We start from the raw sequence: 18439 nt of genomic DNA, 5'->3' as shown, positions 1-18439 counted from the left end.
CTTCTGACCTCCGCGGCATTGCATGGCATGGGTGCACTCATATACATGCAGGCAATACACTCATACACATAAAATAAAAATTAAAAAAAAAAGAAACCAAAGTATGAAAGACCCGAAGCAGCAATAACTTGTGCCACTTTGGTGTGGCCCCCAGACGAGAACACGGTCAGCACAGCAAAAGCCTTCTTCTATGCATGCAATGCTGTGGATCCCTGGAACTGAAGTTATAGATGGTTGTTTACCATCTATACCACCATGTGGGTTCTGGGAACCAAACCCGGGTCCTCTGCAAGAGCAGCCACTGTCTTAACTGCTGACCCATGTCTCTAGCCTCATTAAGGCTTCTTCTAAATTGGTAGCTCAATGGGTCTTGAATGGAGGATGCTTCAGCTGAAGCCAGGACTTGTGGATTACTTGGGGCAAGCATTTGCCCTTGAGAGAATGTGGATGGGGCAGTGTTGGGGGCAGGAGTGTTAGGAATTGTGTCCAAAGCAGCGTCCTCTAGGAATAAGGTGTTGTGAGCAAGCCAAGAGGTTTCACTGAGGGAAATTACGGGTGAACTAATTAGGGATAAGGATCAATGCCACAAAATGCCTGCAGCGGGTCGTGGGGAGAGCTTACTCTCTGGGAGAAAAAGAGGAACACTGGGATGCTACCAGTTTGCAGGTTACTTTCTACTTCCAGCATCTCCTGGCCAGACTGTTCACAATGGCCAGATAGGTCTGAGGACACCCAGAGGACAGAGACTGTGCAGGCAAAACAAAATGAAACAAACACCCATCCCCAGAGTCTGCCTTTGCCTGGGTAGGGACCAGAATATTCCCAAGCTCTGAGGGTGAAACACCCCTGCCCTTTTCACCCCCCATGAGAAGACCAGTACATTTTTGGCCCTTTGCTTAGTGGGACAGCTACCCTCCTGAGGACCATCTGTGGGATAGGTACCCTTCTGAGGACCATCTGTGGGACAGCTACCCTTCTGAGGACCGGGACCACTCTGTCTTGCCCCCAGGTCCAGGGGTCCTTCTCCTTCAGAAGCAGAGCAGCAGCCCTAGGATGGATGAGTGATCTGCACTGTTCACAGGTGTGGTCTGAGGGAGAGGTGAGACGTTCCAGCCAGCATCAGGGAACCTGATATCACTGACAGACTAATACTTGGAAAGTTAGTTTGCCTGGCCCAGAATGACAGCCACTCCTGGGTTTGACAGGTCCTAAAAACATGTTTCACCCAAATGATTTTACTTTCAGAGAAAAACTTTTCCCATGGGTGTGAGGAGAGGAGGAGGTCCAACAACATACCTAAAGAGTGGAAATGGCCTTAACGTTTCAAAAGACCAAGGAGGGAGCAAGAAAACAGAGTCTGATGCATGTGGAGAAATTAAATAATTCCTTACAACTTAGAGCAGATTGAATTTACATTTTACTTAAAAAAGGGGGTGGGGTTGAGGACAATACACAGAGGGAAAAGGGGGTAGGAATGATGATCTGAATGGACTTCCCACAGTGATGGATTCCATGTGTTGGGCAGTATTTCTCCTGTCAGTTACAGCTGCTTACAATATCAAGGCTGTAGCCAGGGAACTGCTGATGGGAAGGAAGGTATGTTATCATATACAAGGTAAGTTTACAATACACGGCATTTTCTTTAGATGATGTAACGCAGTCGCAGGAAGAAGTCAACAATACTAACACGAGAATAATCAAATTTTTGTTTGTTATCCATGTACAGCAACTAACTGCTTTACAAAAAAGCAAAATAATACAATATATCATCACATGTATTTACAATGTAGTAAATATACTTTTCTGTCAAATTTTACACAAACTATTTACAGGTGAATATACTGCATTAAAAAAAATTATGTGGCTGACACTAAGTGAAATTTTGTATAAGTCCATTGCATAACATTGAATAAGACATGCCTCATTATGCTGGGGGTGGGGTAAATATAGAAAAAAAAAAGGCAAAAAAGAAAATCCCTAAACCTGAAAACCACCCCAAAACTACCACAGGAAACTGGCAACCCTACAACTTAGCAAACCAGAGAGCTGCTGGCTCACCACCTTGCTTGGACATTCATTGCTGGGGTGGAGGCTGACTGCACTGTGGTGTCCTGGCTCCTGGCTCAGTGATGCACAGGCAAAAGTAACTGATGGCAGGGCACTGCAGCCCCATGGTGGTGCGCAGCACAGTATAGCCTGGGACAGGAGCACTGGCCAACAGACAGGTTAGGTACAACACAAACATGGCAGAGTCACTGTTTTCCTTTTTAAAAAGCCAGGAAAACACGAATCAAAAATAAATTACAGACTCACATCAAATTTGTGAAATGGGTCATCATTCAGAGCTGCATTTGTAAATTACAAGCGACAGGACTAAAAGAGCAGTTCATTTCTCTGGGGGAAGTATACTGGTGCAATATTTAGATCCTATTCATTTCAGCTACTTGGAAAGTTGGACTTTCCTCAAAAGTTGGAAGTTCTGTACATAAGGTAAAATTGATAATCTTCAAAAGTTTTCAAATTCCTGGATGTACTGGTCATGACATTTTTGCAGCTCACAGGTGGCTCAACTGTGATGTGCCTAATGCTGACCATTTCAGGAAGAACTTCTAGTGGATTCATTTCATTCCCTACACTAGAGGGCTAGAACCATCAAACCTCTGTAAACTTGTTTGTGGAAAGAGCATTATTTCTAAAGTAAAGCCTGGAAGTTTTTCTGTTTTGATGGGAGAAATAAAATAGCATTAACACCCATCATTATATGCACCAGTCTACAAAGAGGAAAAATTAGGAGCCAAAATTACGGGAAAGGCTCTCACACTGCCTTCAGTTGGCTGCAGGAGCCTGAGGCAGTGGTGTACGCCAGGAGTACTGGTGTGGGAGAAGACAGACCCTCCGCTAGGCAGCCTAGGCACAGGCCCCTTTCTACTTTGAAACTCAGTTCCAACTTGGCTTCTTCACAGTCTTAGCTGCTCTGTTATAAACATTTTGTTCTAATGTAGCCTCTACAACTGTTAAAAACAAAAGCTTAGCTAATTGTACCTGTCTTCAATATTTCCAATGAGTCTATGTTAAAATCACTACTAATACTAAGGGTTTTTAATTTTTTTCCTTTTATTTTGGCAAATGGTTCTTACTTTTCCCAAGACTGTAAACAAATTAAAAAAAATTAAATTCCTGTTATTTCTGAATATCAAAAAGCAATTTTATTTACATTAACATATTACATTGTTACTGTATGGGTAAGTGTGAAATGTATTATTAAAGTCAGAACACTTAAGTGTACCATTATTTATTGACTTAGCTGTGGAATTTAATTTACTGAAATCCACTAGTGAGCTAGCACTACAGGAAACCCCCTCTCCCGTGGGTTTCTTTTCTACCCTTCCCAAAGCCACTATATCTTAACATATGAAGGGAACCTGGGAGTAGAGGGATAATACTTTTAAAAATAAATATAGTTCAGTCTTAAATGAGAGCATCCATTTACTAATATGCTCTCTGAAGTCCAATTATTTTTCATACTGCAGGTACCATCAAGCGGCTGGATCGCACTGCTCTGGGGGGCCTATGTCATGTCAAGCACATCGTTGGGCACAGCAGTGACTTGGGACGTCCTCTTTCACCCCAATGCAGGCTGACCAGACTTTCACAGTGAGTAAATACAATTCTATCAGATAGAACCCAAAGTGTTGCTAGAGATACCTGATTTTTCAGAGGAGAGGGGGAAGACTAAAAGAGTTCAAAAATACATCTTATCAAAGAAATTTATCATAATATACAGCACACTGTTTCTTGGGAAAATTATTTAACAAATAAAAATATCAGCTACTCTAAAAGTCACGTACCATTCCATTTGCCATGGAGCTACTGCAAGCATCTATGAAAATTACCTCCTGGGAACAAGTCTCAACACTCTGCTAATTACCCTGCTCAGAATTATTTAGAAAAGAGGAGAAAGAAAAAAAGCATGTAATTATTAGATTTACTATAGTTTTGGCTTACAAAAAAAAAAAAGAAATAGAAAAAGAACACAACAACTTTAGCATATTTAAAAATTAAAAGACAATCAATAGGAAAAAATATTAACTAGTTTGGATGACCAAGTATGGATAAGGCCTCATAACCCATCGTTTTAATTCAGTAATGTTAAGATATATGTGGTCACGCTTGTTTTCCTGTAGTTATTGCTAATACTCAAGTGTTAGTATTTCTTAAGAATCCACTGTAAAAGTTTCTCCCCACCCCCCCCCCAAGTACCTGGCTTTGTGGCTTTATGGTGGGAAGTGACTGAGGCTTGACCTCTATGTTTCCTTCAGTTTTATAAGGTTAAAAAAAAGTTCACAGCTAAGGGATTAAACATACTGGGGTTATAGCATTATTTTTCCCATAAACTTGAGAAGTGGGTGCAGGTCAGACTACCACTTCACCTTGAGAGATGAAGGGGGCTTCTGTGCAAATGGCTTTCATGCCTGGCCAGCAGTGGCGGTATTTAAGAAGTCATCCTCTCATGATTTCATGCTCTCAGTTCAGGTTTTCTGACTGACCTCCCACTTTCTTTGTAGTTGTCTGAACACTTGCTTACACCAGACACATGCCAAAAGTAGAAGAAAAAACGTTAAAGAAAAGCAGCTTCAAATTTATGCAGTGCTTCCAAGAGTTGATCACCTGGCAACATGGCGGACTGGATGGTTCATCCTAAGATGCAAAGTGTAGCACTGCAACATGTGGGACAGGGCAAAGTGAGGAGGGGTCACTAGTGAACAGCCGTGTTAGGTTGGTTTGAAAAAGGAAAGAAAAAAAGCTTCACATGATCTTCTTAATGCTATTACGTTTGAAACTGCCAGCGCTTCTTTGTTTCTGCACTTGGCTTGCGGATCCATGGCGAGTTCGTCCACTGTTACAGTGGCCAGTGGTGGGGGAGAGTTCAACGTTCTCCTTGTCAATTCCTGGGGAGAAAGAACAGCCCGTTACTCCCTCTTTCCCCTGTTGTTAAGCTCCAGGACTGAATCTCATGATTTGTGTGTGAGATACAACCTGGTGAGTTATTTTAGCACATTCCACATTAACAGTAAACTGCTAGAATGTTCATAAAGGCCTTACCACATGGAAAACCTCACATTTAGCTAAGCCAGATTTGCCATCATTGCAGAAAAATAGCATAAGAGGAAGACAGAGGTTGCAGAAACAGCGAGAGGTAGGCAGCTTCAACAGAATGGAAGGCTAGCAGCTGCCAGGGAAACCCAGTAGTGCCTTTCTCTGAACCATACCAGAAGCATCCAGCAGAGGGCAGCATCTAGCCACACACCTGTCAGTTCACAAGAGGGCTTCAGGCACGAAGGCACTGATCTTTCTGCAATTTGCCATTTCAAAAAAAGGCAGATGCTTATTTTTTTTTTTGCTCACAATGCTTGTTCCAAAGGAGCTCAAGAATCTCCTGAGAAGACAGCATGTTGCAAGGGTCACACTCTGAACCCTTGCTTCTTTGCAACCATGGCAACTCACTGTAGTCTTCTCAACCTTAATCAGTCAGATGTCATTTATTTCTCTCATGGTCCTTATTATTTTGTAAATAATCTAAGTAGTAACAAAAAGGATTTAAAAAATCGGATTGGTAGGATTACCAACAGTTCATCATGCCATAAAGTTGCCTCCCAAACAGACTGTATCATGTCTGGCATAACTACTGGTGGGTGAGCAAATAGAAAAGATACTGGTTGTTGGTATCAGCCAGTATGCAGAAGGAGGAACATAATTTTTTGAATAGGGGGGAAAATCCATGTATAGAAAGGAAAAAAAGTGGGGGGGGGGGGGGGAAAAATTCATCCAGGCAGCACACTTAGTCCAGGTAATTTAGTGTTTTTTTTTTTTTTTTTTTGTCTTTTTGAGAGAGGGTTTCCCTGGAGCTCCAGCTGGCCTGGAAGTCACTATGTAGACCAGGCTGGCATTGAACTCACAGAGATCCGCCTGCCTCTGCCTCCTGAGTGCTGGGATCAAAGGCATGTGCCATCACGCCCAGCTGGTAATTTTAATTTTATTATTTGTACTGTTGGATTTTCAAAAGAATCATTACATTTGAGAATGGAAAAATTTCCATTTTGGGCAAAAAAGTAGTATTTCAAATCAAGAGGTATTCACTATATTACAGGAAATGGAACAGATCCATACAGTGATTTGTTAACTCATGAAAAGAAGGTGAACCTGGTAACCTTCCTCTAGAAGTGACGTCCTTCATTCAGATGTAGCCCTCTGTTCGATTCTGTGTAGGGCATCCAGAAACCCATGGCCTGATCTATGCAGGCTCAGTGAGGGCTGCTCTGCTGAACTTATCAGAGGAACATGGACATCTGTCAGTACTGATGGCCATATGATACAATTAAAACATCAGCGATAGCTCTCCAAGCCACCTATAGCTGGACTGGCGTCAAGCCTGTGCTCCTGTCATATTCATGGAGAGCAACACTACCATGTGCACAGAACTTTTTTCTGCAAGACAGGATTCTGGATGGTTTCCATGCCCTTCTGTACACCTATCTCCAGCTTCTCTAGAGCCACCTTAAAAAGCAAAACAACGAAGGGAAGAATGCGTACAGCGCTCGGGAGCCTTGGACTTCCTGTGCTGTAGGCTTATGCTCTTTCAACTGCCTTGCCTAGTGTTACAAGACAGAATTCAACCCAGATTTTCCTCATCTCCATTTCCTGTATGGTGCATTTTTCTGTTTCCTCCTGGAACTCCTTCCTGTCCCCCTTTTTTTCTGGTCTTTGATTTATTTTTTCTGAGACAGGGTCTCCCTGTAGCCCAGCTGGCCTGGAACTCACTATGTAGACAAGGCTGTGTCTCCCTTTGCTGGTGAGGGACCACACAAACTGCTCACACAGAGACAGAATCCCTGCATTGGGACAGGCTACATTTCAAACTTGCAAGAAAGCCTGGGTGCTGCACCCAGACTTCTTTCCACCAAGCCCACTCTGGGGCTCTGTGTCCTGTTCTCTCATGCTCCTAAGGCACTGGCTCTCCCGGCCCTTCTTCCAAGGGCACAAAAGCAAAAATCCATGAGGCAAAAGAAATTAGAGGCCACCATACAAAGAAAATAAAACTAAAACTTCTGTGCCCAATTTGCTAGTTTAAATTCCCCCAGAAGGTAGGGTGTGCTTAGACATGCAACTGGGTACAAACATGCAGGGCAGAAGCTGGACATTCTCTACAGCCAACTGTTAGCAGAACTGTGCTTTAACAAGCTGGGGTGGCACCAGGGAAAGACAAAACACTAGTAAGTGTTATCGGCCAAAGCTGTGAACTGAGACTGAGTGGCTCACACCCTGGCTGCACCACACCCTGGCTGCACTTGTCTCCCTGCTGAATGCATGAGTTCCTTGAAGGCAGATGTCAGGGTTCCCTTATTTTGACAACTGCTGACATATAGCTCCCACCTGGCAAATAACAAACAAGTAATAAAATACTTAAGGAAAAATATGCTGAGTAACCTGTCAGAAATTTTAAGAGAAAAATGGAAGACTAACAGTAACTCAAACTTCGATCATCTGCACAGGAGCCCAGGTTGCATTGCTGATCGCATTGCTCAGTTTTCTATACACAACAGGGCAAGTCTATCATAAAATTTACTGTATATGACCTGGCAAACATGTTGAAAGGCCAAAGTTTGAGTCTTTGTATGTGGCGCTGGGAACTAAACACGGCCTCATGGTGCTATGCAAGTCCTCTACCACTGAGTTAGATTCTCAGTCCTCAAAGTGTAAGTCGAAATTGGACCAGAACTCTTTCTCAGCTCTAGGCTGTTGTTCTTTTTGGGTGCTGGGATGGAAACAAAGGCTGTTGCTTGTATTTGACCACTCTGCTACCTCCCCAGTCCTCTTGGCTTTGGGTCTCAATCTGATGACTAAGGGAAACATACTCGCCTATTTCACAGGGCTGTTAGAAAAGTCAGATAATATAATCTGTGTGAAGAATTTTTCTGAATTGCCTGAAGATAAAATAAGTACTACATAAATTAAGATGTTCCCCCCTCAAACAAAACTAAACAACAAAAAAAAGATGTTCCCAATATCTGAAATGAAGGAGACTAAATGATGGGCCCAAAGGAGTTTTAGAATAAATACATAGGACTTGAATTTAATGCTGGTATTTGTAAAATTACTAAAGCTAATATAAATAAGTACGAAACATAATAATCTTAAAAGAAAAGTTAACTATGATAACTGTAGCTTGTTTTGTGCTATAGTAAATTTATTCACAGGGATAAGAAAAATATGTTTAGAAATATTTGTATTTTAAGCTAGATATATGCAATTATAACTAGAGTAATTTAAAAACTTATGGGCTTTTGGCACAGCTAACATTTCCTTTTCAACCCAGGTTTATAATCTTTCTGTATAATAATACAAAAGGCACCCTTTTCTAAATTAGACAGAAACGTGTCACATTTTCTTCTGCATAGTCCTTCAGTTACTGATATTTTTTATAAAAACAGGAGTAACAGATGTATGACCAGCTTTACAATGAGGATGGCTTTATTTCAGTTGTGGGGGGAGGCAGCAAAGCCCGTGTCTTGCCTCTCTACTGACTTCTTAAGTTTCTGGATGAACTTCTGTTGTGGTGGCCACATGCCACACTGGTCCCGCAGTTCCTTGAGACCCCAGACCTGATCGCAAGGACTGGGGCCAGTGAGGCTCATGCCTGAGGTGCAGCCTGAGTGTGGAGGAAGCAGTGTTTCGTGCAAGGATGCTGGAGCAAAGAGTACCTTGAAGAGGGAGCAGCTGCATAAAAACTGCGGACTTAGAGCAAGGCAGAGGAGCTTCAGACACGGAATGAAGAAAAAACGAAGGAAGTGATGTCCGCAAGAGTCAGAAACAGGGTGAGAGATGATTAGACACCAGATGGTTACTACGTTCCCTGGTTTTCAGAAGGAAGCTAGTTTTACTTATAGAATGCTAACCATTAATTTCTCAAGTACAATCTGTAAATAAGTAGAAGTTACAATTTTATAGGTACATGTTTTTACTATTTTCAAGAATTTTAGTTTAAAATAAGAATTAGCCAGGCATGGTGGTGCACGCCTTTAATCCCAGCACTCCGGAGGCAGAGGCAGGCATATCTCTGTGAGTTCAAGACCAGCCTGGTCTACATAGCAAGTTCCAGGACAGCTGGAGCTACAGGGAGACCCTGTCTCAAAAAGACCAAAAAAGAAAAAAAACAAAAACAAAAACAAACCCAACAACAACAAGAATTAAACTAAAAAAAAAGAGAGATGAAAAGTAAATAGAATCTCCAAGTACTCCTCAATTTACAATACCATGAACAGTTCTTTAGAATGTTAAAATGCTTCCAATGGGCTAGTGAGATGGCTCAGCAGGTAAAGGCACTTGCTGTCAAGTCTGACCCGAGCTTGAGCTTGATCCCTCAGACTCACTAGGTGAAAAAAGAGAACCAACTCTTGCAAGATGGCCCTCTAACCGCCTCATGCACAGGGCAGTGGCTCTTTCTCAATAAATAAATAAATGTAAGAAAGAAAAAGAGTTTCAGATATTTTAATTGGTCTCAAAAGCAGGCTTTGGGCTGCACGTGACGGCATGTCTTTAATCCCAGCACTTGGGAGGTAGAAACGGGCAGATCTTTGAGGCCAGTCTGTGTCTACATAGAGAATTCCAAGTCAGTCAGAGTTACATGGTGAGACTGCCCCCCCACCCCAAAGCAGGCCTTACGAGGGAGATTAATTTAAATATAGTAAATATATTCAGAGATAAGTTTAAGCTTAAAGACTTTAAAAATATTTATCTATTTTGTGTATGTGTGTCCATGTGTGTGGACGTCAGATTCTCACCTCTCGAGCACACTAGGCAAGTACTCTACCACTGAACTACATTCCTAGGCCTCTTCCTTCTTCTTTTTTTAGAAAAATATTTTATTATTTTCATTTTATGTGTGAATATACTGCCTGCATGTATGTAAGTGCACCCGTGTTGTCATGATGAACACAACTCTACAGAGACTCAACTCTAGGCACAGTCTATTGGCTCCACTTGTGAAATTTCAATTAGAAGGTTCAATGGAAAGTATTCATGCTTTTTGTTTCTGTGATGCTAGGGATCAAACACTGGGTCTCTAGCACAGTAGGTGAGCTCTCTACTGTTGTGTTTACACACTTTCAGAGATAAGTGCTTTAGGTAAGCAACCACTACTTCCTCAAAGCTGGTGACTGAAAAAGTGCCACCAAATTTTAACTTAGCGAAGCCCAGTGCTGCTGGTACAGGCATGAGGGGAAGGAGAGGGTGGTTCATGAATCTGTTATCTAGCTGATTTGCTAGTGAATATTGGAGACCAGATACAGCTATAGTAGCTGACTCTGCTAAGCACCAAAGACCCAGAAAACAGACTGGACATTGCCGTGGAAAAGTTCAAAAAGGTTGACTGTGCACTGAGCAACAATTTTTGGTTTCTAAAATGGGGCAACATAGCATTTACCTGCTTAAAGCTCAGCAGGCAGGGTGCAGGCTGATGTTGGGTAGTCTGATGGCTGCTGATAAGGAATTTTTTTTTTTGAGATAGGGTCTTAGTTGCCCAGACTAGCTCACTATGTGGCCAAGGATGACCTTGAACTCAATTCTCCAGCCACCACCTTCAAAGTGCTGGAATATTTTTGTTTCTACACAGTTAAGCAAAGTAAAATGCTAGACCGAGTTAGGAATCTGGTTAAGACTCATTGTTTCTTTTAGCCCTTTGATATCAGCAAACTCAGACGATCAATAAAGATAGATGAATTCAAGCTGTCAGCCAATATATCTGATGACAAGGTGTCACCTTTTACTATCAAGAGAATATTCCATAAGAGCACAAGACAAACGCACAGTAAGCTGGGTGTGGGGGCACACAGGAGGGTCAGGCGGCTAAGGCCATACTCAGCTACTAACGAGTTTGAGGCCTGCCTGGGCTACATGACACCCTGTCTCAAAAAGCTACCCTCCCCTATAAGAATTAGGTATAAATAAATCAGATCCTTTGTGCAGAGGACACCACGATATAAAAATGACAAAAGGGTCTTCCAGGAAGATTACTACTAAAAAGCTAAATCCTTTATTCTAAAACGTGGTAAAATAGTAAAAGAGACACAATTTAGAAAGAACTGAAAATTATGATTGAATACTCTGTTCTCTTACTTAAAGCAGATTTTTTTAAAGTAGGGCATGGTGGTGCACGCCTTTAATCTCAGCACTCATGAGGCAGAAGCAGGTGGATCTCTGTGAAATCGAGGTCAGCCTGGTCTACACAGCAAGTTCTAGGCCAGCTGGGGCTACAAGGAAAGCCTGTCTCAAAAAACCAAAAAAAAAAAAAAAAAAAAAAAATTCTTAATTTTTTTTTTAGTGTGTGTGCACATGCATATATGTTTTTATGTATGCATGTATGTGTGTTAAGTGTGGACATGCATACCACATGTGTGTGGAGGTCAGAAGACAACCTCAGGTGTGAGTCAAGTCTTCACCTTCCACCTTGAAATAGGGTCTTACTTGTGGTACTGTTTGCTGATGCACATACCAGGCTGGCCTATGAGCTTCTGGAGATTCTCCTGCCTCTATTTCCCACTTTGCTATAGGAGCACTGGGACCAAACCTGGGTTTATGTGGGTTCTGAGCATTTGAACTTAGGACTTCATGCTTGAGGGGCAAGTGCTCTAATTACTGAGCCATCTCCTCAGTGCCCCAGCACTGTTACTTTTTTTTTTTTTTTTTTTTTTTTTTTGTCTTTTTGAGACAGGGTCTTCCTGTAGCCCCAGTTGTCCTGGAACTCACTATGTAGACCAAGCTGGCCTTGAACTCACAGAGATCCGCCTGCTTCTGCCTCCCAAGTGCTGGGATTAAAGGTATGGACCACCACGCCCAACAGCTCTGTTACTTTTAAGGTCCTCATTTCTTCTGGGAATAGTCAGAGGTATCCAGGGTGCAGCAGTCCCTTCTGGCAGTCATCCTGGGTAAGTATCAGAGCCAAAACTATTAGCTTAAAACCGTAACAAAAAGCTTACATGCTAGTCTCTGTTTTGTTTTTGCCCTGAGACAGGATCTCCCTACGATATATATATACTCTAGTCCAGGCTTGAACTCAACAATCTTCCTGTTTCTGCCTCTTGAGTGCTGGCCTATTCTAATTTTTAAAAATAATTCTAGGTAAGTTACAAAGTAAGACTGTTCTACTAAAGCAGATGACATGGCTAATATTCAACTGACACTGACCAACTAGTAGAATTTGTTTACTTTTTTTCTCAACCTGATTATTTTATTGTCAACATTAGTAGGCAAAGATGGGCAGAATTGGGCTTAGGGAGATGGCTTAGTGAATACAGACCTTGCTGTGCAAGTGTGAAGACCTGAGTTTGAATCTGGAGAATCCATTTAAAAGCTGGACACACAGCAGCAGACACCTGTAATCCCTGTGCTCTACAGGAAGACAGAAGGTGAAGACAGGGGAATTCAGATGCTTAAGGACCAGCTAGCCTGGTCGAAGTGAAGGACAAGAGACCCTGTCTCAAAAAGGTGAAGGCAAAGACTGGCACTCCATATGTGTGCTGTGGCATACACGTATACACACACTGCCCTCCCACACCATATACACTACACTACACACACACACACACACACACACACACACACACACACACACACATACACAAAACCCATTAGAAAAAAAAGGATAGGGGCTGTGGAGAGATGGCTCAACTTTTAAGAGCACTGGCTGTTCTCCCAGAGCACCCAGGTTCAGTTCCCAGACCCCACATGGCAGCTGACAACCATCTGTAACCCCAGTTCCAGGGGATTCAGCGCCCACTTCTGACTGCTGTGGGCATTGCATGCAAGGGTGCACTTACATCCTTTTGGGCAAAACATTCATATACATAAAAAAAGATGGACAGAATACCCCTAACAATTAGACTGAGTTAAAAAAAGTCAACAGAAACAACTATTTTGAAATGTTGAACACAATTTTAGTAGCCTAAGAGGCAAAAGTTAGGTCAAAAATAAACCACAATTTAAAACTAGGAGGACAGGGCCAGTGAGATGGCTTATCAGGTAAAAGTGCTTGCCACAAAAACCGGATAACCTTTGATCCCAGGATTCCACAGTGGAAGGACAGAACCAAATCTCAGAAGTTGTTTTCTGACCTCCACTACCTTTGATCCCAGGATTCCACAGTGGAAGGACAGAACCAAATCTCAAAAGTTGTTTTCTGACCTCCACTACCTGCACACACACAACATTTTAAAAAAAGAAAAGAAAAGAAAAAAGGGGCAGGGGGAAGGAGGACTGGAAGGGTAAGGTCTACTATGCCTTCTGTTGGGGCTGGAGAGCAAACCCATGAACTCATGCATACTAGCAAGGGCTCTACCTCTGAGCCATATCTCCAGTCCATACTAATTTCTAATTGTGATCAACTTTAGTGATTAATAATGATAAGCAATAAATAGAAAGTAGTAAGCTTATAGAAGAAAAGGCCTGGGAGATCTGGTGACAGCAGATAGAAGAAAAAAGAGAAACAAATAAGTAAAGGAGAGAGAGAGGGCATGAAGAGAAAGAAGACTCTAATCACACAGGGATGGCAATGTATGATGCCATAGATCCAGATGGAACTGTGTGATAAAGCTGTCAGCGCAGAGCTTCTGAAACTCAGTTTCCCCAATGTTTACATTTTAAGCCTAAAACTAAATGACCTGCATAGTCTACCAGCGCTAATCTAGGAGTTTTTTTGGGGGAAGAGGCAATTCAGTGGCTACACTGTCTGGAGGAAAGCAAGTTTTAAGTTCTTCCTTGGCCTGAACAGTTGCAGAAGATGCAGTAATGGAGCAGGACACAGGCAGAGGCTAGGGCAGCTTCTCAAACCTTACTGTGCATGAGAATCACATGGGTGTTATTAAGAGACAGACTGGGCTCCAAGCTTGGAGTTTTGTGTAGGAGCCATGGGAAGCTCTCTAGCACCTGCATTTCTCACAAGCTCCCAAATGACACAAATACTATACTGGAGTATACCTGTCCTGGAGAGCAAGTGGCAGGTGGCAAATACACATGGTTATATGGGGGATAAAGCTTATCATAAGCCAGACTTATTTCATAGGGGCTAAAAGGATTGCCTGTTGGATGATTGATAAATAAATGCTGAAATAAAGCTTTAATAGTTGAATATAGTTATTTTACAAAATGATTTATAATATAAACTGGGTATTATCCTTGCCTAATTCTTTAGTACCTTCAAAACTACTACATATATGGAAATGTTCAGGCAACACTGGGGATGACTATTTATGGAGATTCTATTCATGGATCTGGAACATCACAGAATAAGCATCACAGAATGCTTATATCGTTTGATCTGTATAAAGAAAATCCATACCTACAGCTAAGAGCTACAAGAACTATGTACATTACTTAAAGGAATTTCCTTACAGAATGAAATGCTTCATGAGTGACCTTTTCAGATAATGGAACTGCAATAATAAAACCTTTAAAAAAATTTAACCATTTTAGAAGGACATCTTTCCAATAGAACACATGACCAAAACAGTAGCTTTCTGTCACTGCCCACCGTCTTCACAACTAGGGCAACAGTGTTAGTTCTGTGAGAGAGCAGTGTCTTTGGGTCAACTGCGGCTGTGTGAAACCATTCTTCCAGACAACACATGAGCTCGGAGCTGGGCAGGTGCCATTCTGCCATCTTATTTACTTCAGGCCTGCTGGAGTAGTGCTTTGCAGTACTGCTCAGCGTGGCCACCTCTACACTGCGTCAGTGTACTTTTTTTACTTGATCTAACAGTGACATGACAGTAAAGACTAAACAATGGGCTTTACGATGTTCTTTTCTTTTTGCTTGTACAACTGTGTGCCTGAGGTGGGGGATGGGGGACAGAGGACAACTTCACGTGCTATTCCTCAGGTGCCATCCACCTTTTTTTTGACAAAGAGTGTCTCACTTGCCGAGAACTCACCAAGTAAGCTAGGCTGGCTGGCTAGCCAGCCCCAGGGACCCTCCTATCTCCCCCTCCCACCTCCCAGCACTGGGATTAAAAGCATGCATCACCTCAACTGGTTCTTTCTTTTTTTTTTTTGAGATGGGGTCTCTCTGTGGCCCCAGCTGGCCTGGAACTTACTATGTAAACCAGGCTGGCCTTGAATTCACAAAAATGCACCTGCCTCAGTCTCCCAAGTGCTGGGGTTAAAGGTGTGCGCCACCATGTTTGGCTCTCAACTGGCTCTGGGGATTGAACTTGGATCCTTATGTGCACCATGTGCACTTTACCAACCTCTGTAGCCCTAGGCTTTTGTTTTTATTTTTTTGGTTTTTGAGACAGGGTCTCCCTGTAGCCACAACTGGCCTGGAATTCACTATGTAGATCAGTCTAGCCTCAAACTCAGAGATTGCCTGCTTCTGCCTTGTAAGTGCTGGGATTAAAGGTGTGTGCCACCACTCCCAGCTTCTAAGAAGTTTTCTTATGATGACTTCTTTGACTGTATACTAATCCAAGATCTTCAGGGTGAACTATGGTTGGCTCACTTGTTGCTACCAGAAGAAAGCTGGGGTGATTACCAGACTGTGTATTTTTTATATAGCAAACTACACCACAGACAGGTAAGTTCTTAGGGCAATGCTAGTATATCTAAGTAAAGAAACTGTAGCTCTGGTCACTTCTAGGGTCATGAAGGTTAGTTTGCTCTTCTTGCTCAAACTAGAAACTTAAGAACCTTGGAAACCTACATGAATATTACATACCACTAAATATTTCACTGTCATCTACACAACTTGTTGGAAAGTAGAAAGCTTTGAGGAGTAACAACATTCAAGTTACAAAGTAAAGAAATGTAAGGAGCAAAATTTGCTGATCACGAGGGAATTCCTAATGTTGGTATTGAAGTCATATTGCTCAAAGCCACAGAAAGATCACATTTACTAACCTGGGGAATGCTGGGAAGTTGCAAGTGAGGTCATGGAATTAGAGAGGTTAAGGTTGGCAGTAATACTAAGCTGGCTCTGCAGTGCAGGAGGGTAAGGCGATGTGGGTGTCAGGAGGGACTCCTCACTGGTTTCTTCATCAATTCCAGGCAAGTACGTGTCAATCAAGGCATCAAGAAATTTAACAATAAGCTCAGCATAGTCTGGGATTTGGGTTTGCTGTAATGGAAAATAGGACATTATTTTAGCTCCATTTTTTAAAAAAATCCCCTCTGAAGCCAAAAAAGATTAATTCGGTATTTGTTTGGGGCTTAACTGGCTATTCTTCTTCCTTTGTTTGTATTATAAATCATTAAAAAGGGGAGAACGGTAGTATTTAGAGACTACCATGGAACTTAGAGCTTGGAATTTTATTTAGCTTTCACTGAACACTTCTGGATGAACCTACAGTTCTGAAAGCCACGCAGACAGACTGAACTGAACGCTGAGACAGTACGGTCATGAGCACGAACGTCTAGCCAATTTTCCAAAACTGAGAAAATGAGCAAAGCGGCATCATTCCAGCTGCTGTTCAGATTCCACTAGCGAGACACTGAGGGGTCCAGTGGTGACAGCCATCCAGCTGTAAAAACTCCTGCATGACATACTTATTCCTGTGACTTCAAGCCCACTTTTAAAATGACAACCTGTGCATAACAACAGATATTCAGCAATAATAAAATAAACTAAATCCCAACTCTTAAATTGGACAAGGTTTAGATAATCTATACTTACTACCCCTGTATCTAGGACACTGTGTGGGAGGAAAAAAACGGGAGGCCTGCCTTCAAGGAACTTCAACCATTTTAAGAGACCTTACTTAAAAAAATTAAATACAACTCTCTATGTAGTACCACACCAACAAATGCCAATCAGAGAAGAAAATAAATGGAGAAGAATGAATCTAACAGCTGAATGTAAACATCTGTTTATGAGGTCGATTTTAACATATGTGATGTTCCTTGCTAGTCACAAGATAGGTGTGTAAATTAAGGTCATACAAAGATCCATGGGCAGAAAAGTTTTACAGACATTGATGACATTGATCACAGCCTTCTGTGAAGTCAAGCATAAATGTAGTACTCTTTAATAAAAATTAATATACGAATATATCAAAAGTGTTGCCTCTGGGAAAAATCTTTCTAAAAACAATGTGTTTACTCTGAGTTGTTACTTTGGTTTTTTAGCATATTGTGCATTATTAAATACTTATATAAAATGGATAAAAACTCTGGCTTGTCAAATTAGAGAAAAATATTGTTTCTTACCTTTGAAAAGGGTCCTGCAAACCGCCATAAGCCATTAAACCCAAAACCTGCAAAACATCAAATGCTACTCTTACAAAAAGCAAGGTACCTTTTTAATATTAAAAGAACATTATATGGTTAATATATGAAATCTATTCATATACTTAAAAAATTTTAGGATGAGTATCAAAGATCACTAAAACTTCCTTAAAATAGGCTTAGTATTTTTTTTTTTTGGTCTATTTGAGACAAGGTCTCCCTGTAGCCCATGTGGCCTGGAACTTGCTATGTCGACCAGGCTGGCCTTGAACTCGCAGAGATCCACCTGCCTCTGCCTTCCAACTGCTGGCATAAAACATATTTTAGTAAAATGGTCAAGCAGTTATTGTATTGAACATATAATTAAGAGAGTCAGAAAATGGCACACAGAAGAGAAACTGGAACAAGTCTGTCCCTTATAGAGAAGTCTAGGGTCAGCGCATTCCTTGACAGTGCCCACAGTAGTAAGATTACCAACCATCCTTCTCCTAATACATTTATTTACTTTGCAGGTAAGATGTTTGGTACTGTGGTGGGGATTCCTCATGGTATACCACACTCTGTACAATTCCATGGATTGGATTTAACAGATTTGGATCTTGGCACAATGACAAGAGGGTGTTGATCTTAGAGTCCAACAAATTGTGCCTAAAAAAAAAGTAAACAGAAATATTTTAGAGGAAAATCAAGATTTACTGGAAAGCATAATATATACTTCCTCAGAACAACGTGGTGAAACTGAAAACAAGTACTTTAATTTTCTGGTGCTTTTCTTTAAAAAAATTTTATTTTGTGTATGCGTGTTTTGCATGCATGTATGTATGTGTGTCATATCTATGTAATGCCCACAGATTTCAGAAGAGGGGCTCAGATCCCCTAGAACTGGAGTTTTAGACAGTTGTTAGCTGCTATGTGGGTGTCAGGAACCAAACCCAGGTCCTCTGCAGCCAGTACTCTTAATCTCTGGGCCATCTCTCCAGCCCTGTGGGTGATGAGAATTGAAATTGGGTCCTCTGCAAGAGTAGCCAATGCTCTTATCCACTGTATCATCTCTCCAGCCCTGGTTTGCCTTTTATTTTAAGTCACCAAGAAAATCATGTAAAAGCAAATAACTAGTATTATCATGCATTCAATGCCGAACTACGTGTATATGTGAATGCTTTAGGACAAG

General features: G+C 41.6%; 1 protein-coding gene across 4 annotated transcripts in view; it reads right to left on the bottom strand.

Moving 5' to 3' along the window:
• Positions 1-1399: 1399 nt before the first annotated feature.
• The window catches only part of Nf1 (neurofibromin 1), a 314026-nt gene continuing 296986 nt past the window's right edge, over positions 1400-18439 (bottom strand). For 2 of the 4 annotated variants that reach the window (XM_029557898.1, XM_008821611.3), the window contains exons 55-58: positions 17774-17916; positions 17251-17297; positions 15946-16162; positions 1400-4949 (exon numbers count right to left, since the gene is read on the bottom strand). In XM_029557898.1, the coding sequence (XP_029413758.1) occupies positions 4807-4949; positions 15946-16162; positions 17251-17297; positions 17774-17916 (550 nt within the window). In that variant the 3' untranslated portion in view covers positions 1400-4806. The remainder of the gene's footprint in view (positions 4950-15945; positions 16163-17250; positions 17298-17773; positions 17917-18439) is intronic. The other 2 variants (XM_008821613.3, XM_029557899.1) reach the window with 2 other exon arrangements.

The sequence above is a fragment of the Nannospalax galili genome, unplaced genomic scaffold (genome assembly GCF_000622305.1).
Source record: "Nannospalax galili isolate Female #2095 unplaced genomic scaffold, S.galili_v1.0 scaffold8, whole genome shotgun sequence".
NCBI classification, from domain to species: domain Eukaryota; kingdom Metazoa; phylum Chordata; class Mammalia; order Rodentia; family Spalacidae; genus Nannospalax; species Nannospalax galili.
This window is presented reverse-complemented; position numbering and strand designations above follow the sequence as displayed.